Here is a 25529-nt window from a genome sequence, read left to right as displayed (position 1 = left end):
TAAGACATGTGTTCAGGTGCCTGATGAAAAATATTTAGGGTTTTGTTGAAGCGGGGGGGGGGGGGGGGGTCCAAAATGGAAAGTGAAAAAGTGAAAATGACCGTCAACATTTGGTCTCACCAAAACATTTGAACAGTCATAACTTGGCAGATGTTATACAACATGTCTGTGCCAAACTTCCCGTGCTTGTTGAAAGTCATACCCTGAAGGGTCCTGTAGGGGTCATTTGCATCAACCCTACAGTGCCAACTAGTGGCGACAGAAAGGAGTTTTAAAAAAGGCCTCTCCTATTAAGTTTTTTCAAAGTAGAGCAATGAAATTTGGGGAGTCGATACCTCATGCTGAACTGCTCCAAAAAGCCTCTTGCACCCAAATTCTAAATCCAACAGGAAATCGGGTATTTTGGATCGAATGTGAAAGTTTTATCAGTTCACAGTACGAGTTTAAATTTGGAGGCTTGAACATGCACGAAACCTCACCAAAATTTGCACTAACACGCGGCTTTGCGTAACTTTCGATAATTGTGTAACGTTACGAAGAAATCTAACAAAAGTGGCGCCCGCTTGAATTTTTCAAAAAGTTCTCTCCATTTAGGTTTTTGGAACATAGAGTAATGAAATTCAGGCAGTCAATACGTTGTGCAAAACTGCTCCAAAAAGTCTCTTGCACGCACATTCCAAACCCAAAAGGAAATCGGGTATTTTGGATTGAATGTGAAATTTTTATCGATTTACAGGGTGCACATTTGAGACCTTGGCACTTAGGGATTTAGTTGAATCCTCCTCAAAATTGGTGAGAATGTTCATGAGACATATGAGATCTTAAGTTCTCAAAATGATGAGTTTTCAGTCACGGGCCTAACCTGGGCGGGGTGCCAAAGTCGGCCATTTTTTGGCAAAACACCAAATTCAGAAAATGACTAAAAACACTGTGATCTTTTTCATACTTAGCGTGTATATGAGATACCCCAGCCTGAACACGACTGCATTGAAATACTACCCATTAGGCCTGGCGCCCCTTAGTGGGAACAGGAAATGCCCTTCTTTACGAGACAGGCTCTTCTCCAAGGGGAAAAAAATCTGTTGACCTCAAACCTGCATCAGGGGAGCCTTAAGACATGTGTTCAGGTGCCTGATGAAAAATATTGAGGTTTTGTTGAAGCGGGGGGGTCCAAAATGGAAAGTGAAAAAGTGAAAATGACCGTCAACATTTGGTCTCGCCAAAACATTTGAACAGTCATAACTTGGCAGATGTTATACAACATGTCTGTGCCAAACTTCCCATGCTTGTTGAAAGTCATACCCTGAAGGGTCCTGTAGGGGTCATTTGCATCAACCCTACAGTGCCAACTAGTGGCGACAGAAAGGAGTTTTAAAAAAGGCCTCTCCTATTAAGTTTTTTCAAAGTAGAGCAATGAAATTTGGGGAGTCGATACCTCATGCTGAACTGCTCCAAATAGTCTCTTGCACCCATATTCCAAATCATACAGGAAGTCGGGTATTTTTTATTGAATGCGAAATTTTTTATCGGTTTACAATGCAGTTTACATTGGGAGGCCTGAACATGCACAAATACTCACCAAAATTTACACAGACATGTGGCTTTCCGAATACTTCCATAATCTTAACACAATACGAAGAAATATAACAAAATGGCTCAGTAGCGCCCCCTTGAAATTTTCAAAATGGCCTCTCCTACGAGGTTTTTTCTTAACATAGAGCGATGAAATTTAGGGAGTCGATACATTGTGCAAAACTGCTCCAAAAAGTCTCTTGCACCCATATTCCAAACCCAACAAAAAATTGGGTATTTTTGATCGAATGCGAAATTTTTATGGATTTACAAGGTGCACATTTGAGACCTTGTCGCTAAAGGTTGGATCGTCTTAAAAATTGGTCAGACTATTCATGAGACATATGAGATCTTAAGTTCTCAAAATGATGAGTTTTCAGTCACGGGCCTAACCTGGGCGGGGTGCCAAAGTCGGCCATTTTTTGGCAAAACACCAAATTCAGAAAATGACTAAAAACACTGTGATCTTTTTCATATTTAGCGTGTATATGAGATACCCCAGCCTGAACACGACTGCATTGAAATACTACCCATTAGGCCTGGCGCCCCTTAGTGGGAACAGGAAATGCCCTTCTTTACGAGACAGGCTCTTCTCCAAGGGGAAAAAAATCTGTTGACCTCAAACCTGCATCAGGGGAGCCTTAAGACATGTGTTCAGGTGCCTGATGAAAAATATTGAGGTTTTGTTGAAGCGGGGGGGTCCAAAATGGAAAGTGAAAAAGTGAAAATGACCGTCAACATTTGGTCTCGCCAAAACATTTGAACAGTCATAACTTGGCAGATGTTATACAACATGTCTGTGCCAAACTTCCCATGCTTGTTGAAAGTCATACCCTGAAGGGTCCTGTAGGGGTCATTTGCATCAACCCTACAGTGCCAACTAGTGGCGACAGAAAGGAGTTTTAAAAAAGGCCTCTCCTATTAAGTTTTTTCAAAGTAGAGCAATGAAATTTGGGGAGTCGATACCTCATGCTGAACTGCTCCAAATAGTCTCTTGCACCCATATTCCAAATCATACAGGAAGTCGGGTATTTTTTATTGAATGCGAAATTTTTTATCGGTTTACAATGCAGTTTACATTGGGAGGCCTGAACATGCACAAATACTCACCAAAATTTACACAGACATGTGGCTTTCCGAATACTTCCATAATCTTAACACAATACGAAGAAATATAACAAAATGGCTCAGTAGCGCCCCCTTGAAATTTTCAAAATGGCCTCTCCTACGAGGTTTTTTCTTAACATAGAGCGATGAAATTTAGGGAGTCGATACATTGTGCAAAACTGCTCCAAAAAGTCTCTTGCACCCATATTCCAAACCCAACAAAAAATTGGGTATTTTTGATCGAATGCGAAATTTTTATGGATTTACAAGGTGCACATTTGAGACCTTGTCGCTAAAGGTTGGATCGTCTTAAAAATTGGTCAGACTATTCATGAGACATATGAGATCTTAAGTTCTCAAAATGATGAGTTTTCAGTCACGGGCCTAACCTGGGCGGGGTGCCAAAGTCGGCCATTTTTTGGCAAAACACCAAATTCAGAAAATGACTAAAAACACTGTGATCTTTTTCATATTTAGCGTGTATATGAGATACCCCAGCCTGAACACGACTGCATTGAAATACTACCCATTAAGCCTGGCGCCCCTTAGTGGGAACAGGAAATGCCCTTCTTTACGAGACAGGCTCTTCTCCAAGGGGAAAAAAATCTGTTGACCTCAAACCTGCATCAGGGGAGCCTTAAGACATGTGTTCAGGTGCCTGATGAAAAATATTGAGGTTTTGTTGAAGCGGGGGGGTCCAAAATGGAAAGTGAAAAAGTGAAAATGACCGTCAACATTTGGTCTCGCCAAAACATTTGAACAGTCATAACTTGGCAGATGTTATACAACATGTCTGTGCCAAACTTCCCATGCTTGTTGAAAGTCATACCCTGAAGGGTCCTGTAGGGGTCATTTGCATCAACCCTACAGTGCCAACTAGTGGCGACAGAAAGGAGTTTTAAAAAAGGCCTCTCCTATTAAGTTTTTTCAAAGTAGAGCAATGAAATTTGGGGAGTCGATACCTCATGCTGAACTGCTCCAAATAGTCTCTTGCACCCATATTCCAAATCATACAGGAAGTCGGGTATTTTTGATTGAATGCAAAATTTTTTATCGGTTTACAATGCAGTTTACATTGGGAGGCCTGAACATGCACAAATACTCACCAAAATTTAAACAGACATGTGGCTTTCCGAATACTTCCATAATCTTAACACAATACGAAGAAATATAACAAAATGGCTCAGTAGCGCCCCCTTGAAATTTTCAAAATGGCCTCTCCTACGAGGTTTTTTCTTAACATAGAGCGATGAAATTTAGGGAGTCGATACATTGTGCAAAACTGCTCCAAAAAGTCTCTTGCACCCATATTCCAAACCCAACAAAAAATTGGGTATTTTTGATCGAATGCGAAATTTTTATGGATTTACAGGGTGCACATTTGAGACCTTGTTGCTAAAGGTTGGATCGTCTTAAAAATTGGTCAGACTATTCATGAGACATAGATCTTAAGTTTTCAAAATGGTGAGTTTTCATTAATGGGTCTGACCTGGGCGTGGTTCCAAAGTTGGCCATTTTTTTGGCATAACGACAAATTCAGTAAATGATTAAAAACTCTGTGATACAACGTTCAATCTTTTTCATATCTGGCATGTATGTGAGGTATCGCAGCTTGAACACGAGCGCATTGAAATATTATCCATTAGGCCTGGCGCCCCCTAGTAGGAACAGGAAATGCCCTTCTTTACGAGACAGGCTCCTCCTCCAAGGGAAAAAATTCTATTGACCTCAAACCTGCATCAGGGGACCCTTAAGACATGCCTGATTCAGGTGCCTGATGAAAAATATTGAGGTTTGGTTGAAGTAGAAGGGTCCAACAGGAAAGTGAAAATGACCGCCAACATTTTGTCTCTCCACACAATTTGAACAGTCATAACTTGGCAGATATACAAGATATCTGCCCCAAACTTCCTGTGCTTGGTCAGAGTCTTACCCTGAGGAGTCCTGTAGCTGTCATTTGCATCAACTCTGTAGCGCCAACTAGTGGCAGCAGAATACGTGCCCTTTACATGCTCGAAAACTTACCAGAATTTGCATATACATATGGCTTCATATAAATTTCGATAATTTTGCAACGTTGCGAAAAAAAAATAACAAAAGGGCTCAATGGCGCCCCCTTGAATTTTTCAAAACTTCCTCTCCTGTTAGGTTTTGTCAACATCCATCCATCCATCCATTATCTTCCGCTTAGTCCGGGATCGGGTCGCAGGGGCAGCAGCTTTAGCAGGGAAGCCCAGACTTCCCTTTCCCCAGCCACTTCAGCCAGCTCTTCCGGCGGGATTCCAAGGCGTTCCAAGGCCAGCCGAGCGACATAGTCTCTCCAGCGTTTCCTGGGTCGACCCCGGGGCCTCCCGCCGGTGGGACATACCCGGAACACCTCTCCAGGGAGGCGTCCAGGAGGCATCCGAACCAGATGCCCGAGCCACCTCCACTGGCTCCTCTCAACGCGTAGGAGTAGCGGCTCGACACTAAGCCCCTCCCGGATGACCGGGCTTCTCACCCTATCTCTAAGACCGCTTGTATCCGGGATCTTGTTCTTTCGGTCACGACCCACAGCTCGTGTCCATAGGTGAGGGTAGGAACGTAGATCGACCGGTAAATCGAGAGCTGCGCCTTTTGGCTCAGCTCTTTCTTCACCACAACGGACCGGTGCAGAGTTCGCATCACTACAGACGCTGCACCGATCCGCCTGTCAATCTCCCGCTCCCTCCTACCCTCACTCGTGAACAAGACCCCAAGATACTTGAACTCCTCCACTTGGGGCAGGATCTCATCCCCGACCCAGAGAGGGCATGCCACCCTTTTCTGGCTGAGGACCATGGTCTCGGATTTGGAGGTGCTGATCTTCATCCCAACCGTTTCACACTCGGCTGCGAGCCGCCCCAGTGAGAGTTGGAGGTCACGGCCTAATGAAGCCAACAGCACCACATCATCTGCAAAAAGCATAGATGCAATGCTGAGGCCACCAAACCGGACACCCTCAACGCTTCGGCTGCGCCTAGAAATTCTGTCCATAAAAATTATGAACAGAATCGGTGACAAAGGGCAGCCTTGGGGAGTCCAATCCTCACTGGGAACGAATTCGAGTTACGGCCGGCAATGCGGACCAGACTCTGACACCGGTCGTACGGAGACCGAACAGCCCTTACCAAGGTGCTCAGTACCCCGTAGCCCCGGAGCACCCTCCACAGGACTCCCCTAGGCACACGGTCGAACGCCTTCTCCAAGTCCACAAAACACATGTAGACTGGTTGGGCGAACTCCCATGCACCCTCGAGGACCCTGCCGAGGGTGTAGAGCTGGTCCACTGGGGGGCCCGGCCGGGCACAGCCCGAAAAGGCAATGTGGGTTCCCCTTCCCATGGGCTCACCACCTCTGGGATGGGCCAAAGGGGTCGGGTGCGTAGGGAGTTGGGCGGCAGCCAAAGGCGGGGGCCTTGGCGGTCCGACCCCCAGCTGCAGAAGCTCTTGAGTTTTGTCAACATAGAGCAGGGGTCGGCAACCTATGACACGCGTGTCAGCACTGGCACGCGAAGGGTTAACCAGTGACACGCGAGCGCATGGCAAAATAATTATTATTCTTATTTTTTTTACCTGAAATTAAGACATTTTTAGTTGCACGCCCTGTTATTTAGGGCTTTACAAGAGCGTCCCTCCCGACCCCTCTGCCTATAGCGTTATTTGCGAACAATTATGGATTTTGAGCACACTTCCAGCTCTTCAATTTTTCGATTCCTGCGCTCGTCGGTTTTTTTTTTCCCTCTGCGTGCTCAATTCTGCGCGCTCAATTCAGCACTAACGTGTCACGAAGCCAACCAGTCAGAGATCTGGCGGAAGTACACAGTGTCACCAATCTGCACTTTTTGGTGCTGTTACTCCAAGCCCCAGCGTGGAGGCCGGCGGGCCAGTAAGCGAGTAGACAGCCGGCGAATCGCCGGCGTCCGCGCCGGGAGCCCCGTCGCTTTAACTTTGAATTTAGATCCCGATGTCACACACTCGCCCCGGCGCGGAGGCCGGTCGCTTAAGATACGGGACTGTACACCCCTATCCCGGCGCATCGCAACACTCCGGTTGGACCCCGATTGCCAGCTGTCAGGTCAGGGCAGCGGGTGAAGCGATGCTTGCACTGTAGTATGGAGTGGACCGGCGATTAACGTGGCTCGTTGCCGTCGATTCGTCCGGTGCTTACTTAGGAGAGGTGGCAATGTGTATAAAAACACTGTGACGCGCTGGATGGCGTTTTACTGGAGACTTTTATTAAACAAAACAAAAACCAGCGGGGGACACAGCCTCTTCTCTCCTTTTCACGGCGCTCTCCGCTCTCGCTCAACACCTTCCTTTGCTCCCTCTCTTTTTCTCGCACAGACGCCCAATTCTTCATCTATGCTTAACTAGTAAGCCGATCATATTGTAGGGGACAGCGGCCCCTTGGGGATACAACTGGTTGCCTGGTTACTTCCGGTAGCTCTTTTGTGCATTATGCCTCGAGGGTGTTGTGTGTCGCACAACAAGTGTCAAACGCCACTACGAGACAAAACATGAAAATTCATAGAAAACAGGGCCAAGGAACACATTAAAGTGGGCATCTTTTATATCTGTAATATGAAATATAAAATTTTGCATATACTGTAATTCACTGTTTACGTTGCTAGTGAACAAGACAAAATGTAAGAGTCGGCTGTTCCTACTTTGAAGGCTCTCTGTACTGTGAGAGACCTGCACTGAGAATCACACCTGTTCCCCTTTGCGTGCTGGGGTGTGTGTGTGTGTGTGTGTGTGTGTGTGTGTGTGTGTGTGTGTGTGTGTGTGTGTGTGTGTGTGTGTGGGTGTGTGTGTGTGTGTGTGTGTGTGTGTGTGTGTGTGATATGTTCGCATAAAATGGTACAGCTGTTATTACTGTTGCACTTATTTTCAAGTTTTGATATTTTCTGCAATATGCATTAGTTTTTAGTGAATTGATGAAGACGAATGGTAGTTATACAAATTAAATGTATGTCCATGTTTTTTTTTTTATTTGGAGTAAAATTACAGCTCTGCCGGATATAAAAATTCGGATGCGCGTCATTAATCTTGGGGTGGCACACTGATTGACAAGAAAATTTGAAAGTGGCACTCCACACCAAAAAGGTTGCTGACCCCTGACATAGAGCAATGAAATTTCGGGGGGCGTGATGTGTCACCACCCCGACGTGCGTACCGTTCAAGTTGCGTGACGTCCGAGTTGCGCCAAACTGCGTGGGCTCGTTCAGTCCTGCTTGCAGGCCTAGTCATTATTCATTTTTCAGGGCAAATGAAAATGGCCAATTTGGAGGCCTGAGGCCTGAACATGCATGAAAAGTCACCAAAATTTGCACATACATGCGGCTTCACGTAAATTTAGATAATCTTGCGTCGTTACGAAAAAAATGTCAAAAAATGGCCTAGTGGTGCCCCCTTTTTTCAACAAGGCCTTTCCTCTCAGGTTTTGAATGTAGAGCGATTAGATGTGGGGAGTAGATACCTTATACCTAAGTGCTCAAAAAAGCCTCTTGCACCCATATTCCAAATCCAACAGGAAATCGGGTATTGTGGAGCGAATGTGAAATTTGTATGGGTTCACAGTAGTTTACATTTGGAGGCTTGAACATGCACGAAAACTCACGAAAATTTGCACATACATGCAACTTTGCGCAAATTTTGATAATCTACGTAAAAATATAACAAAATGGGTCAGTGGCGCCCCCTTTTAAATTTTCAAATAAGCCTCTCCTATTAAGTTTTTTCAACGTAGAACGATGAAATTTGGGGAGTAGATACTTTGTGCAAAACTGCTCCAAAAAGTCTGTTGCACCCATATTCCAAACCGAACAGGAAGTCGGAAATTTTGGATCAAATGTGAAATCTTATCGATTTACATTTGAGACCTTGTCGCCGAGGGTAATAGTTGTATAGTCTTCAAAATTGGTCAGACTATTCAGGAGACATATGAGATCTTAAGTTTTCAAAATGGTGATTTTTCATCCAAGGGTCTGATCTGGGCGTGGTCCCAAAGTCGGCCATTTTTTGGGCAAAACACCAAATTCAGAAAATGATTAAAAAAACTACGTGATACAATGTTCAATCTTTTTCATATCTAGCATGTATATGAGATATCCCAGCCTGAACACGACTGCATTGAAATATTACGCATTAGGCCTGGCGCCGCCTAGTGGGAACAGGAAATGCTTTTCTATACGAGACAGGCTCCTCCTCCAAGGGACAGAAATCTATTGACCTCAAACCTTTATCAGGGAAACCTTAAGACATATTGAGGAAAATATTGAGGTTTCGTTGAAGCGTAGGGGTTCAAACAGGAAAGTGAAAAGACACTAACCGTTTTGTCTCAACACAAATTTTGAACAGTCATAACTTGGCAGATATACAACATAGCTGCACCAAACTTCCCGTGCTTGTTGAGTCATACCCTGAAGGCTTCTTTATGGGTCATTTGCATCATCTCTGTAGCGCCAACTAGTGGCAGCAGAATTTGAGGCTTTAACAAGCTCAAAACCCAACCACAATTTCCATATAGATAGCTTGGCATAAATTTAGATAATTTTGCAACCTATTAAAAAAAAATAAACAAAATGGGTTGAATTTTTCAAAAAGTTCTCTCCTATTAGGTTTTTTCAACGCAGAACGATTATATTGTGGTTTCTAATAAGGGCATGGCAGCACAGCTCAGTGGCGCATCCTCTTTTGTATGACCCTCTTCAATAGTTTTTTTTCTCCTAGGTGTGTGAATGAATTTTTGATCCCCCCCAAAAAAGAGGCGAGTTTCGAGCAAGTCAGGTTCTGATGAAATGACGAGAGAGGGACAATCTGCCACAACCCTGACCTGCGTGCCGTCCGAGTTTGCGTGACGTCTGAGTGGCGCCAAACTGCGAAGGCCCGTTCTGTCCTGCTTGCAGACCTAGTTTTTTATTTGAGTTCTGGGTTGAAACACTACTTGGCCAATTTTTGCTTTCAGTTCAATATGTGTCAGTTATCCATTTAACTAGATTTGGGCTGTTTACATTGCAGTGTTAAAACAATGGTTGCCTAAATATTGTTACTATGATATTACTGTTGTTAGTAAAGATACACGATAATATCGGTTAACGATAGTTATTTTGGAATGGAATTTTTTTGCCATCATCATCGGTATCATTGACAATCATTGACAATTACAAAATGTGATATGATTTGCCCGAAGGAACCGAAGAAGAAGACAAAGGCGGACGAGATGAAGCATATGCTTATCAGTTTCCCGTCCCCCATACAACTAAAGACGCACATTAAGGCATGGAACATACATCAAGACTGTACAATAACACAATCAACAATCTGAGTTTAGTAACCTAGCGTCCAGTCAAGCAGCTCAATTGATTAAAAAAAAATAATAATAAAAATAATTAAAAAAGGTTATGGCTTCCCTGACATTTTTGCATTTGTTTGCTGTGGAACATTTTGTTGTGGCTATGTGTGTGGCAAAAGTGATTATGTGATATCACAGCTGGTGTGAGTAGCGGCAACAATTTGCGCAACACAAAGGTCACTGTAACAGTTTCATCAGTATGCATAAAATCAAACAACATGCTGTACATATTTTATCCCAAGATTAATGTCTCCACAACGAAAACATGCTCATTATTCGTTTTATACAGTATCTTTTCCATATACTAGACATTTGAATCAGGAGCTCGGCAGACACAGCAGATAATTATGTTTTTACAATTGGGGATTAGGGGCTCAATTGTAATACATTCAAGGAGATTGTCAATCATAATTGCAGCACCCCCTCTCCCCTTAGATGCCCGATCCATTCGTGTCATGCTATGTCCGTGCAAATTAAAGTCAGAGCTAGAGCAGGGCGGTAAACCGAAAATTTACCGTCACCGAAATTCTTAACGATGACCGACGTAATTTTGACCATGTCGGTAAATTCGGTAAATTAATAAAACAAGAAAACATAGTCTTTTCATCCCGCTTTGATTCTGTGTTGTTCGTCTATGTTCATTCCCCTTTAAGAAACAGTCAATGGGCTTACGTAGGGAGTCACGTGATCATCAAGGAGCCAATCAAACAAAGCCCAGTAAGCTAACGCTAGCAGCTAACGCTACAAGCAAAACGTGATGGAGTGTGGCTTAAGGGAGGTTCACCAAACTTTTAACCGACATTTAGTAGACTCTTGTTGGCATCCAGACGGGCTTTCACCCGCTGTCCTCCCTGCTGTTCTCACGATTTCCGGAGATGGTGCTTTCAGTGCTTTCTACTGGTAGCCAGGCTAACGCTAGCTAGCGGCTAACGCTACAAATGAACGTGATGTAGTCGGATAGCGGCTCTAACTTGTCGAAACGGCTGAACTTAATGAGTGGATTGGGCACGGACTGCATCTAGCAATTACTATGTGGCATTATTTTGTATCTGTCTGTGTGTGATTCTTTGATAGCTTTTGTGATGGTAAAGCATTCAGCTTAAAGTACAATCCAACGGCGAAATTTATAATGACCGAGAAATGGCCCCAGCTATTTTTCTGTATGTGCTTATTTCTGTGTAATTATTGCTATCATAAAATCTTAAGCGTTTCATTTGAAGAAGATCAATATAGCTTTAATGTGTGTGTGTCTCTCTCTGTTTGTTTGGGGGTTCATTTGTGCGTGCATTTATTAAAAAATGCACTGGGGGGGACCCTGAAACCATAATGTAAACACTTGTATTTAATAATTATGTCACAGCAGCCATTAACAATAAGTTGTCTTTTTGAAGTGTACTGTTCAAGCTGCAAGTCATTTGTGTTACAATGACATGATTGCACAGGCATATTGATTTTGATAATGTACATTGTTCAAGTCATACACGCTGTTATAAATGTTCATACTTGAATTCTTATTGCTTACATTACATTTTTATAAACTTAATGTTTAGACTGCATGTACAATTGTTAAATACAGTATATGAAATTGAATGCTGGTAAATAAATCAACAAGAAACAGTTAATCTGTATTTCATGCATTGATTCAGATTTTCAAATTATATAACAGTACGCTTGGGCGAATTTATCGTCATTTATCGTTATCGAGATAAATCTGCTCAATTTATCGTGATACATGTTTAAGGCCATATCGCCCAGCCCTAGTCAGAGCCTTTGTTATCTTTAGTAGAAAATCCTTAGTGTGTTCGAGATTCTTGTAGAGACTCCTGCCGTTGATAGGTGTCAGCTTACCGTCCACATCCACGAGTTGTTACACTGGTCCGCTGTGTGGTGTTTACAGTGATCCAGCTATTATAGTTAGCTGGTCAAGACTCGTGATAGCTGTTATCTTCATATCTTGCGTCTTGACAAGGATCCTGCAATCCGAGACCCAGGCGTTGGCTATTTTCCCAGCTTTCTTGCTTTTCTTGCAATTTCGGCATTTCGGGTCATTCGAGTCAAGTTGTCATTCAAAAAAATCTTCGACCCTTTCGGGTGGCGGTGCTGGTTAAGCATGGCTGTCTTGGTCTTGTGGTCTGCCAGCTTCATGAGCACCGTCGACGGTCCTCTCCCCCCAGATGGGAGCAGAAGGCAGCGATGGATGTCCAGCGGTTCCATGTTTATTCCATACTCTTTCAGCTTAGCAATTGCCAGTTGCGCCACTCTGTCCCCTGGGCTAGGCGTCAGTTGTAATCCAGAAATGATGAGCTCATCTGCGCATCGGCACTGGTCAAGATCGTCAGCCAAAATTTCCAGCCTCTTGATGCGAACATCTCTCTCCTCGACCGCCTGCTTGAGTTTCTCGTTTTCAGCGCAAAGTAACTGGAGCTCTCTGACGATTTCTTGATTCTGGTTTTGAATCAAGCCAGTCAAGGAGACCTCCAAATTCTGTATGGAGGATTTTGTTTCATCCAAGTCTCCACGTTTCAGATTCTTCGGAGCCATACTGGGAGTCGAGCTTGCTGGCCCTGAGCGCTTGTCGGTTAAGATAAGAGAGTGCTTCAGGAGCTCAGAGTGCGTCTGTACGCGTTGAAGGCTGAGCAGCGAATCGGCCGATAATGGCAATTATGACATCACACAGATAATGCAGATTTAAAAAAAATTCAACTGATAATGCAATCCGATAATCATATACTTGATTCAACCTCCAAATGTCCGCAACCAACTCAGCACCGCTGCCTCCTCAACCCCTCCCTTCTCTGAAGCGCCTGAGGGAAGAGGGGTTGAGGAGTTACACAACAGAGGCAGTTGGAGTGGAGCTCATGGCTCATTTTTCCGTATGTGAAAAAAATGACGCTCTCGCCATCTGCAAAACATGCACTTCATGAGTTGCACGAGGCGGAAAAAGCGTCCTCATTCAACATAAACCCGTTTAGCCATTTAAACCTGCATCACAAAGATTTTTGGAACGAACACGAGGCTGCTGCTAGCGCGAATGCTATTGCTAATGTAAACACACATAATCGAAGCTAAACTACGGGGCTTGTGTTGACGGAGAAACGCTGCGGGGAGCAAAACCAGGCCCTGAATATGCTGCGGCGAGCCGGCCGGGGCGGGCGTATATCCAGTACGATTGTAGGTGCCGCTGCCACTCAAGTTTAATTAATCGAGCAGCACGGCCAGACAGAGGCCTGGCGGGTGTGCTAATTTGGCGGCCGGACGGAATGAAGGGCACAGGCGGGAGGAGATCAGTAATGCATTCAATATGTAAAATAACGAGCGGCCAGATGACTTTGTAACGGTGCCTTTATTTTCGGCTTAGCAAAATTCAGGCACAATACAACGCGCACAGGTACGCGAGCTCCAACTACGGCCTACTAGTACTGCCGTGTATCAGCTTAGCTGCCGTAAAACAAGTGTCGTGAATGCCGCAAATGTAAACAAAGCGCTGCCATGACACAGTACGCTGTAAATTTATGACGTCTTAATAGACATATATTAATATATATTATATTATATAGATATAATTATACATAATATATATATTATATATATTATTATATGTAATATAATATTCTTCTATCTAGTCAAATAATATTCTCCTTCTTGTTTTGAGTGTTAAGGACTAGTTAACAGATGAACGCGCCAGATTATTCCACTTACTTGAAGTACGTAATATTGCCATTTGTTCTTAATAAGCCCATAAATCTTAAAAAAAAGAAGAAGAAAAAAAGGTAATTTTTCACCTTAATCAAGAAAAAATTGCTTTCAAATAATGTTTTAAACCATACCGAATCTTGAATAAAGAACATTTCTGACAGACATGTTTTTTAGGATTAAGTATGATCATTACTTAAAATAAGGCTGGTAAACTTATTTTCAGCTAGCTATTTTTAATTCAAGAAATCTGAGTGAAATACACTTGAAGCGCTGGCAGATAATTTCACTTATTTCCAATAGATTTACACTTAAAGCTGACTAGTTTTAAGGAGGTGTGTTTTTACAGTGAAGTAATGTTATATATGTTAGGAATGTCTTACTTTTAAAGGCATATTTGTGCAACTTAGATATTTACTCTGTAAGTAATTGTTGCAAAAAGTTTACCATTACACAATGTCAGACAATCTGTCATTATTTAGATGGTGGAATTTACTACTTGTTCACATTTGATGTCGAAAAAAAAGGAACAGTAAATTATATTTTAGCACAGTAATATTTTCTCTTGTGTCTACTTTAAAAATTTTAATAGAATTATCGGCTTGACATTATCGGTATCGGTTGACAAATGTATTATCGTGCATCACTAGTTGTTAGTGTTAATATGAAGCAGCAGATACATACATAATGTTGATTATTTTTATTCCCACATCGTCATCGCAAATTTCCCTGAAATATGATATAGTTCTGAGTCTCTATTGTCCACCCTTATGACCACACAAAGAGAACAACAATAAAACACAGGTTAATGAATTAAAAATAAAACCAACTAGAGATGTCCCGATCGATCGGCATCCCGATCAATCGTTTTCTAATTGTATTTAACGTTACAGACATAATATGTTACACTATTCTAGAGTCTTTAGTTTAGGCTTAAGGTAGGGTTATCAAATTTATCCCGATAGCGGCGGTAATTAATTTTTTAAAAAATGTATCACGTTAAAATGTTTAACGCAATTAATGCATGCGCTGCACGACCCACTCACGCATTGTCGCGTTAAATCTGTAATGGCGCCGTTTTACCTATATAGAGAGCTAAAAGGCAACGTAAAATGAGTAGAGTGAATTTTGGCAGCCTTTGGAGCCTTTTTTTTTAATTGGCTAAAGCCTTACAATACCTCTCCCTACGAATAGAAATATCGTGGGAAGCAATGTGGGGAAGAAAGGTAGTAATTGATCTTTTTCTTCACACCCTATGTTATTTCCCAACGCAGAGAAGATATATCAATTGGTAGCACTACGCACAGTCATGGTTGCACTTCCCGTCATGCATTTGGGCATGGCTACAGGATCATTTACTGAAAGCTCAACAAATACACTAGACGACAATATTTAGTCACAATATACAAAGTCACATTTATCCTTTAAGAAAAAGACTGTTAATAATGTAAATGCCATCTTGAGGATTTATTGTCATAATAAACAAATACAGTACTTATGTACTGTATGTTGAATGTATATATTCGTCCGGGTTTTATTCATTTTTTTCTCAATGCATTGCCAAAATGTATATGATCGGGAATAATTGTTGGGAATGATTGGAATTGAATTGGGAGCAAAAAAAAAAAGCAATCGGACAGGAAATATCGGGATCAGCAGATATTCAAACTAAAACGATCGGGATCGGATCGGGAGCAAAAAAATATGATCGGAACAATCCTAAAACCAACCATAAAACACTGACCTCAGACCTTACCTCTGAAGAAACGTCAACCTTTAAGAAATATCAAATTATTTAGACGGAGTCTGGATATTTTTGAAGAAGCATGAATTTCGTAAACTACTCAAGACAGGTCACGTCTCACCTTTCAATGCAAAAATTTTAACTTTATTTGAACTTAGCTCAAATATATTGAGTAAAAATTTGCAATATTCAATTCAATTCAATTTTATTTGTATAGCCCTAGATCACAACAACAATGTCTCAAAGGGCTTTACAGAGGCAATATGATACACAATCAGAAACAGTAAATGAAGCAACAAAGATAAATAAATAAATTCAAGTCCTGGGTTTCCCCCATCCTTAGACCCTCCATGTCGGCAAGGAAAAACTCCCAAAAAACTCCAGAGTCTTCGGGAGAAAAATGAGAAACCTTGGGGAGTACCACAGTCAGGAGAGATCCACTCCCAGGACGGATAGACAGGAAGCCCCAGGACCGCTAATAGGAATTAGCAGGCGAAGTTACAGTCTGTAAAGATGCAGTGGAGTAAAGGAGTGAGAAGCGGTCCATCTAGCCAGATGAGACGGGGGTAGCAACGAGGACGTCCATCCAGCGTGGGGTCCGGAAAGTCAGGAGGCTGCAGCTGAAAAATAACCTCTTCCCAGTGGGGAGGGGGGAAAGGGGACACCGGGTGACTAGTGATGAAGAGACTAGACAACTAGATATTAACATTGGAAAATAGAAATAAAGTAAGATAAGTGGTAGGTAAGAGTGAGAAAAAGGAGATAGAACTCAGTGGCTGTACTTCCCCCAGCTTTATAGCTTCTAGTGCAGCTTAGACTAAACTTCGAGTCTACTCCGACTTCAAGTAGCCTGACCATAAGCTTTGTTGAATAGGAACGTTTTCAATCTAATCTTAAATGTGCAGACTGTCTCGCCTTCTTTAATACTAGCTGGAAGCTTGATTCCATAAAACAGGAGTTTGGTGGCTAAAGGCTCTAGCTCCGACAGTACTTTTAGAAACCCTGGGAACTACCAGTAGACCTGCATTCTGAGAGCGGAGTGTTCTGTTGGGGCGGTATGGAACAAGAGCATCGGTGAGATAAGATGGCCCCAACCCATTAATGGTCTTAAATGTAAGAAGGAGGATTTTAAATTTAATTCTAAACTCGACTGGAAGCCAGTGAAGGGCCTGGAGCACAGGGGTGATGTGCTCTCTTCTATTGGTTCCTGTTAAAAGTCTTGTTGCTGCGTTTTGGACAAGCTGAAGACCTTTTAGAGAACTTTTAGGACAAGCTGCAAGTAGGGAGTTACAGTAATCCAATCTCGATGTAACGAACGCGTGAATTAATTTTTCTGCATCGCTTTTAGATAAAATATTTCTAATTTTGGCTATGTTGCGCAGGTGAAAGAAGTCCGTTCTGCAGGTTTGTTTAATGAGAGCTTTAAACGATAAGTCAGGGTCGAATAAAACTCCTAGGTTTTTAACTGTGCTGCTGGAGGCTACACTTACATTGTCCAGAGTGACTATCTGGGCAGCTAAAGAGTCTCTCACACTTTTCGGGCCTATTATAAGGACTTCTGTCTTTTCAGGATTAAGTAGAAGATAGTTAGTGCTCATCCAGGTACTTATATCTCGGACGCAGGTGCTTAGTTTGTCCAGTTAGCTGATCTGCTCAGGTTTAATTGATAAATACAGTTGTGTGTCGTCAGCATAACAATGAAAGTTAATGCTATGTTTTCTGATGATATTACCAAGAGGAAGCATATACAGCGTAAACAAGATGGGCCCGAGGACCGATCCATGCGGCACACCATAACTAACTCTAGAGTATGGTGATGATTGCTGGTTTACATTGACAAACTGGTACCTATTAGATAAATATGATTTAAACCAGCTGAGGGTTGCTCCTCGAATGCCTATGTCACATTCTAATCTCTGCAGTAAGATATTATGGTCACTTGTGTCAAAGGCTGCACTCAGGTCCAACAGAACCAGGATCGAGACTAATCCAACGTCAGCGGCTATTAACAAGTTATTAGTTACTTTGACTAATGCAGTTTCAGTGCTATGATGAGCTCGAAAGCCAGACTGGAAATGTTCAAATTAGGGCTGCAGCTATCGAATATTTTAGTAATCGAGTAATCGACTGAAAATTCTATCGATTAATCGAGTAATCGGATTAAACAAATATATTTTTAGGTGAAGAGCAATTATAAATATACATGAGAAAACAAGACATTTCATCTAATCTTGATCCATTTTCAGTCAATCAATGTCTTTATTTTCGATGTATATTGTTGAAAACAGTCAACAATTGCATCTCAGATGTAACTAGAATAAAAACAGACTAATTCACTGCTTTCACTCAAAAACCTTTTAGATCTTATTAAAAATATATATATCTTACCTAAAAATGCCGTTACGCTTGATAACACACATCACTTAAAAGCTAGGATTTTTTCCCACGTGTTTCAATTGAATTTCTCTTTGTGTCAAGCCATTTTTAAGTTCTAGTTAAGTTTTAAGTTAGTCTAAACTGTAAGTCCTGATAGGATTTGGAGTTTTTGCAGTGTTCAAAATAAATGTATGATACAGGCTGTATTGGAGCACATTAGGGACCAGTGCTACTTGGTGTTTTATCCAGCAATGACTACTGAGCTAAAATTGATAGTTAGCATGATTAAGTTTTTATTTTACACCCTCATCACTCCACAATGCTGTTATGTTAAAGCCTGAATGTAAGACACGTTAGCCACGCATCGACAGTGGTCATAATTAATTGAAACCTAGCCCTCCGCAGGGGTAACGTTACGTGAGCTAGCAGCGACGGTAACGTTAATTTTATTTATTAGCGCTTAGCGCTCTTTATTAGCGCTCTACTGCTTTAAGATGGCGGCGGTTTACTAACGCTGCCCAGACGCGGCCGAGTCTGTCAATTCGCATCTAGTTCAACATACATGTGATCTCTATGAGACTCAGACGCTACCTGTACCAACGTAGCATCGTGCGGGCTAGTATTTAGCAACGTCGGCGTCGTTTGTGGCGGCTGTCGGCTGCATTAAGTTTTTTTCTTTTTCCTTCTTCCTCTCCGCACGTGACAGCGCGTTGTCCCGCATTAAAAGTAGTCCGAGCAAAACGTGATGCTTAGAGCTGTCAAAATAAACGATTACTCGAGGTGAATAAAATTCCTCGGATCAGTTTTTAAACTCGAGTTACTCGAGTTGCTCGAGTACTCGTTTCAGCTCTAGTTCAAATCAACTATTGTCCTGTAGGTGCTGACAGAGCTGTTTAATTACCACTCTTTCAAGGACTTTTGAGAGAAATGGTAAATTAGAGATAGGTCTGTAATTGGCCAAAATATCAGGATCAAGAGAAGGTTTTTTCAAAATCGGTTTAATAACTGCATATTTAAAGGACTGCGGCACGTGGCCAGTAACTAATGAGGTATTTATTATATTTAAGATAATATCAATAGTTAACGGCAGGGTCTCTTTAAAAAGTTAGGTTGGGATCGGGTCTAGGAGGCACATTGATGGTTTGGAGGACATTATAAATGAAATTGCATCAATTTGGTCTACAGTGGTAAAGTTATTTAATATTTTAGAGGGGTTTATAGGAGATTCTGGATTTTTAGTCCGCACTTTATCAGACCTAATGGTTGGAAGTAATTCATTTATTTTATTTCTAATAGTTGCGATTTTATTGTTAAAAAATTTTAGGAAGTCATCACAGCTAAGGGTGATTGGTATATAAGGTTCTATTGAGTTGTGACTGTTTGTCAGCCTTGCTACAGTGCTGAACAGAAACCTAGGATTATTTTTGTTTTCATCTATTAAGGATGAGTTATATCTGGTTTTAGTGGTACGCAAGGCTTGTTTATAGGTCACTAAACTGTGTTTCCAGGCAGAGAGAGTGTGCTCTGTGTTGGAACGACGCCAAAGTCTTTCTAATTTACGTGCCGATTGTTTAAGAGAGCGTGTTTCAGCATTGTACCAGGGAGAGGCTCGTCTTGGCTTGACAAACTTTAATTTGGGGGGAGCGACAACATCGAGTGTAGTCCGAAGAGTAAACATAACACTATCAACAAACTCGTCATTAACAGCAGGGCCGGGCATTATTCCTTCATAATCAGATGACATGGAGGCAAATATTGGCTGGATTATCTGTTTATACTCTGAAACGGAGCAATCACATAATGTCCTTTTCATCTGAGTTCTGGTCACTAGTGACGGATTATCTTGAAGCACAAACTGAAAGGTAATTAGAAAATGATCAGACAGTACGGGGTTGTGGGGATGGACACTAAGATTACTAATCTCCGTACCGTAGGTTAAAATCAGGTCCGGTCACGATATGGCGGAACCTCTTCCTACTCTGCTTTAAGAGCCTGAGGTTTCCTTCGATGTCACCGACTCTGGCCCCTGAGTAACACCTGACAGACACTGCCGGGTGCTTCACGTCTCTAACTATGGAGCTTCCAATTACGAGAGTGTCTGGTTCAGCCGGTGTGTCGCTGAGGGGGGCAAACCTATTGCTGACGTGAAGCTGCTGGTGCACTAAGGTTGTGCGTTTACCACTACGCTTCCCCCGTACAGTCACAAATCCGTCCTTAATTTCCCCTGGCTGCACGGGGCTTGCTGGGGGGCTAACTGCGCAAGCACTGCAAGCACGACCTGCGGGCCCTGCTACTACCTGGCTATAGCTCGGATTAGCTTTCGTCTGTAGAGTGCAGAGCCGTGCTAGCTCAGAAACCCTGGTCTCCAGCCCTGTGACTAAGCTACACTTCCTACAGCTACTACTGTCCTCGACGAAGGAGCCAGGGTGCTCGCTATACATACAGCACACTGAGCAGAAAAGACGGGAGGGAGAAGGCAGAGGGCTAGCTATGGCTCGGATAAGCTAGGCTAGCAAGATAGAGCTAAAGAGGAGAGTAGAGTAGTTTTAATCCACGAGCAGGCGTTTACGCTGTTAAATCGTGGGATAAAACAAATTGAGGAGCACTAGGAGAGCCGAACCTGCTAGGATCGATTCTCCGATGTGTCCGTGGGATAAAACAAATTGAGGAGCACTAGGAGATTAGCGACTAGTATCAGCGCTAACAAAACAATTAACTCACCGGATGTGACGTCAGGACGTTTGGCAATAGAGCTTTCATTTTTGTTTAGTTCGGCTGTGCTTGTGTACAAAAGCAGTAGTAACCCAGACCCCCGTTCACCCAGTCTTTTTGGTCTCACTAATGTCCCGTCCCCATCAAAAACTGCATGCAGGTTATCCTGTTACATCGTTCCTACCAATATTGAGTCCAAAGCCACGCCCTTTGCAAAGAGCCTACTGTATATATTAAGAAATGTGTAATTTTTGGGTTCACATACTTTAGTACATATTCTTTTGCAACAATCTGTTGCATGGACAGGACTAATATAATGTAATAGTTTACATCTGATTGATAACACGTTAACCTTCCTAATCTCTATCTAGGCCATGGCAGAAGAAGATAAACAATGGCTCTTGTTTCTCTGCACAATTGCTCACCCAAACAATGTCTTCCGAGAGGGGATCTTTTACACTCAGAAATTTCTGCTAGAAATTTTCTACGACGTGTCAGGATTGTTCTCCAAGGGAGAAGAACACTGCATAATCAGGTAAGACAAAGCAACAATACGGTTGCCATTTTCTATAGGCTTTTCTGTGTCAAATTCCAATGACTTGGGATGTCCCGATCCGATCACGTGATCGGAAATTGGGCCGGTTGCGCCATCTCTCAGAGGATTGGAATCGGGTGAAAAGGGTTGAGTTTTTGTAATTTGAAAAAATATATTTGTTTTTCCTCTTTATGCTCATACAGCCTCTCACACCCCTCTTGCTGCTTTTTTTGGTCAGCACTGCAACAAGCGTTTGCTATTTAAAGTTAATGATGATTGACAGGTTTGTAGCTTTGATCTGGCGAGTAAAGGCTCTAGCTCTACACTGCAAATTCATAACATCGTCATTAGATTAAAAAAAAAAATTTTTTTTGTCAAATAGTTTTCTCCATTTTGTTTTGAGTGTTAAAGACTAGTGAACAGATTAATGCGTCAGGTTATTCCACTTAAAGCAGCATTTCCCCTGAATAGAAAATATAGTGTTGCCCCATCACACCAAAGGAGCTGATACGTAGGCGGGAAATGAGTAGGAAGAATGGGAGAACAGGCAAGATAGCGAGAGATAGCGGTCGCTTGCTGTGGCAGCTACTATTTTTTGGTTATTGTTTGTCTTTATTATTGTTGCCACAATAAAGTGGGAAGCCAATACAGACTCCTTTTCTTACGGCGACATCACAATAGTTTGGGTTGCCGCCGTGATAACGTCAACAATGCATCCAATAGCAGAGTGGCATGCGTACTTATATCTGTGCGATCAGGCTGTTTCAGCTGATGGATTTATGCAATCGCAGTTGACGAAACTTTGAAAAATGCGCTTTTTTCCCCCCCCGAGTTTCGCGAGATCTTGGACACTCGAAAAATGACTCTCATACCTCTCCTAGCCAAGTTAATGATACCTCGATGTGCGTTTATGTGGAAATGTAGTTCCCAAACAAACAAACAAAAAAAACAAAACCTAACTTTCTCACCGAAACTGGTAAAACTCTACACGGGTATTAGAATTTCCCCTTACTCCTTGAAATGGGTCCGTTAACAGAAGGACTATTATTGTTGTGGTAATGTAGTATGATTTAGGGCAGTGGTCTCCAAACTATTCCACATAGGGCCGCAGTGGGTGCAGGATTTCATTCCAACAAGACCTCACCTTTTCACTAATCTGGTGTTTTATAAGTGTAAACAGTTGATTGCAGTCAGGTGCTGCTTGTTTTAGTACAAACCACATTGGTTAAAAGGTCTTTGCTTGATCGGTACGAACAAAAACCAGGACCCACAGCGGCCCTCGAGGACCGGTTTGGAGGCCCCTGTTTTAGGGCCATATAAAAGGAAAAAGAAGCACTCCGACGGGGTCTGGAACCCACTCTCCAGCCACGTGCGGCTCTTTAGCATTGCCTTTGTGGCTCCCTGGAGCTTTTTCAAAGATTTTTGAAAATGGAAAAAGATGGGAGAAGGAAATATATATTTTTTGTTTTCATATGGTTTCTGTAGAAGGACAAATACGACACAAACAATTCTTTCAATTAATTAATATTGTAATGAGGTTAAACTTGGCACCGTACAACAGAGTAGTCACGTGGTCCGCCATTCTCTATAGGATCCACTGCAGGGAAAATAAACATTTAATCATGAAGGCTAATTATGTATTTGTAGCCATTTTAGTTATTTTGATAGTAGGCTAATATAGCTAATATCGATACATACTGTACAGCCGGTGTTGCTTTCATTATAAGGATTATACAAGGCTTTTAATCTTTTGCCGCTCCAGACATTCTTTATCGGTTTGTTTTATCAGTCAAATATGGCTCTTTCACAATTTTGGGTTGCAGACCCCTGGATTACAAGATGTAAGTCATACTATTGCTACGAGAAAAAAAGTCGTATTATACATAGTAATCAGCTACAAATTTTACGTAAATGTACTGTAGCAGAGCGCTACGACATTAGCCTGACTAATGAAATATTTCAAATATATCTCCGTTATGGTCCTTCTTGAGGAAAAAAACATGAAAAAAAAAATTGTCATTTGTCATGATCTGATGCAATTTCGCTGTGACATGACCCACAGCTTCAAAAAATCCTTAGGGAAACACTGTAAAATGAATATTACTTTTTGTCCCGAAAAAAGCCCATCCAAAAGTTGGTCATTTTTCACCGAAGTCAAGAAATATTTGCTTTCAAATAATGTTTTGAACAATATCTATTCTTCAATTAAGAACATTTCTGACAAACAAGCTTTTTTTAAAGATTAAATGTACAAATTTATATATAAAATTAATAAATAACAGACTTATAAATACTGTAAGTCTGTTAGGCCTATTTTCAGCTATTTTTCTTATTTAAATAAATCTGAGTAAAATTTACTTGAAGCACAGGGAGATAATTTCAGATTTACCCTGAAAACAAGGGAATTTAACTTGTTTTAAGGATGCGTGTCTTTGCAGTGTACGATCTAAGTCACAAATGTGTCAATCATCGTTTAGTCAATCTTTGTTGTCAAGAGGCTGTTCTTGGTAGCGTGAGCGTCAAAGAGTGAGTGAATTTGAGGGGAGTTGATATGAATTGTATGAATGTTATGGAAATTGATTAAAAGTATGGTGTTCAAGGTGATGCAATGAAAAATGTTGGTTCCCCTACATTTTGTGCTGGTACACCTTAAAGGGTGTGAAAACGCAAAGGGGGTGTGAGACATCAATAGAACCGTTATGTGCCAAGATAACAAATATTGATAAAGTTAATAAAAAAAAATCAATCACATTAATGAGCAATTATCGAAAATAGATCGAAAATGACGAACATTTCCGAAAGTGTTCCGGAAACAGCCGAATGGGGCGGAGACGTCATAACAAGGAAACAAAAAGTCGAGGCAGGTGCCATCGTTGTTTATCGACGAGAGAGTTGCGTTCGTGTTTTATCAAAAAATCGCTAAAATGGTTCAAACCTGTCATGCTATGTGGTTTACAAATAGCCATTTGTCGCAATGTAGTACCCATGAGCTCCCGAACGCGAGAAAAACAGCTGGACTACGCAGACAATGAGTAAAGTTCGTCAGTGCTAAGAGGGCTAATTTTGCAATTTTACAGGGAAACGGGAACCTGACGAGCCAGAAGATGTGCTTACAACCTCAAAGAAAACAAAATTTATGCTACTTCCCAATCACTAAAGACCCACGAACTGCGAATGAGTGAATTCGTGACCCGTATGTGAATAAATCGAGTGATTCGAGCATTTCTGTGGAACAGGAATATCAGCTTGTAGAGATCGCAAATCACGGCGACTTAAACGTACATTTGAGACAACATCTCTACCGAAGTCATTTCTGAATATCCCGACGTCGCTTGGAGCGCGCTGAAAACTGTGCTACAATTTCCAACATCGCTAGCTTGATGCTAGCTTCTCTCACTCTCCCATCTCGTCTCAACGAAACAAACTCAGCCCTCCCACTGATTCAGCGGGTGAGTTGTATTGTTTCCCTGCACTTAACACGATGGGGCTAAAAACAAATGCTATTTTATATTTGCTGTATTTTTCTGCCGCACATTGCCGGTGTTCTGACAAAGTTGGCATGCGCATAACGTTAAAAACGACCGCGAATGCAGCGATTCCCAAGCACACACTACAAACTTTCTTTAAAGAAAGGAATATTAACTTACGTTTGCCATGTTTGGCGTACACAACAACTGCAGGTAGCCCTCTCACTTAACGACTTCGCCGTGTCGTTAAGCGTTAATTTACGCCATTTCCGTGTTGCACATGTATGTTTGTGATTGTAAATAGTTTTTTAGCACCATTGGATAACATTGAGAGTCCAACTGAATATAAAAGAGGGACACCGGTCCGTGGAAAAAAAAGACCCAAATCACACCGGTCCGTGGTGCAAAAAAGGTTGGGGACACCTGCTCTAATCCCAATCATATTTGTGTCGGTTGGCAGAGCGAAACCGATGATAGCATATTAAATGATAATTATTCTATACATTACTTTATTTTGCGGTCACGGTGTATCAGCTTCACAAAAAGAAATGCAAAACATACCATTTGGTGTTTAGGCTGCATTGGCTTTCGTTTGGGCTCAAATTGATAACCCAAAACACCAAAGAAAGGTTCATAACTCTCCTCGTCACCATTTGAAGAATGTTCGTGACGTCGGATTCGTCGCTGCAACTAGAAACGTAATTGTCCGCCATCATCGCCGCCATTCAGTACTAAAGCACTTAGCCGGTTGTTTCCTTGCTTTGATGTCACGCACACAATCTGCCAGATTTCCGGGATCTCGGGGGCGGGTCTTTTTAGCTTGAAATTGACCCAAGTTTCTCTCATTTTCTTGGTGTTGCGATGTGTGTAATTATACGAAGTGACATGATATGAATCCAAAAGGCATTCGTTTATGGATAAATGATGGAATATTAGCATTTCCCCAGGT

General features: G+C 41.9%; 1 protein-coding gene across 2 annotated transcripts in view; it reads left to right on the top strand.

Moving 5' to 3' along the window:
• LOC130916744 (uncharacterized) overlaps positions 1–25529 on the top strand; it is a 93298-nt gene that overhangs the window by 50821 nt on the left and 16948 nt on the right. For both annotated transcript variants that reach the window (XM_057837685.1, XM_057837686.1), the window contains one exon: positions 20950–21113. In XM_057837685.1, coding sequence (XP_057693668.1) covers positions 20950–21113 — 164 coding nt within the window. The remainder of the gene's footprint in view (positions 1–20949; positions 21114–25529) is intronic.

This window comes from Corythoichthys intestinalis, chromosome 5, assembly GCF_030265065.1.
Source record: "Corythoichthys intestinalis isolate RoL2023-P3 chromosome 5, ASM3026506v1, whole genome shotgun sequence".
NCBI classification, from domain to species: domain Eukaryota; kingdom Metazoa; phylum Chordata; class Actinopteri; order Syngnathiformes; family Syngnathidae; genus Corythoichthys; species Corythoichthys intestinalis.
Note: the sequence above shows the minus strand (reverse complement) of the source record. Positions and strands in the feature narration are given on the sequence as shown.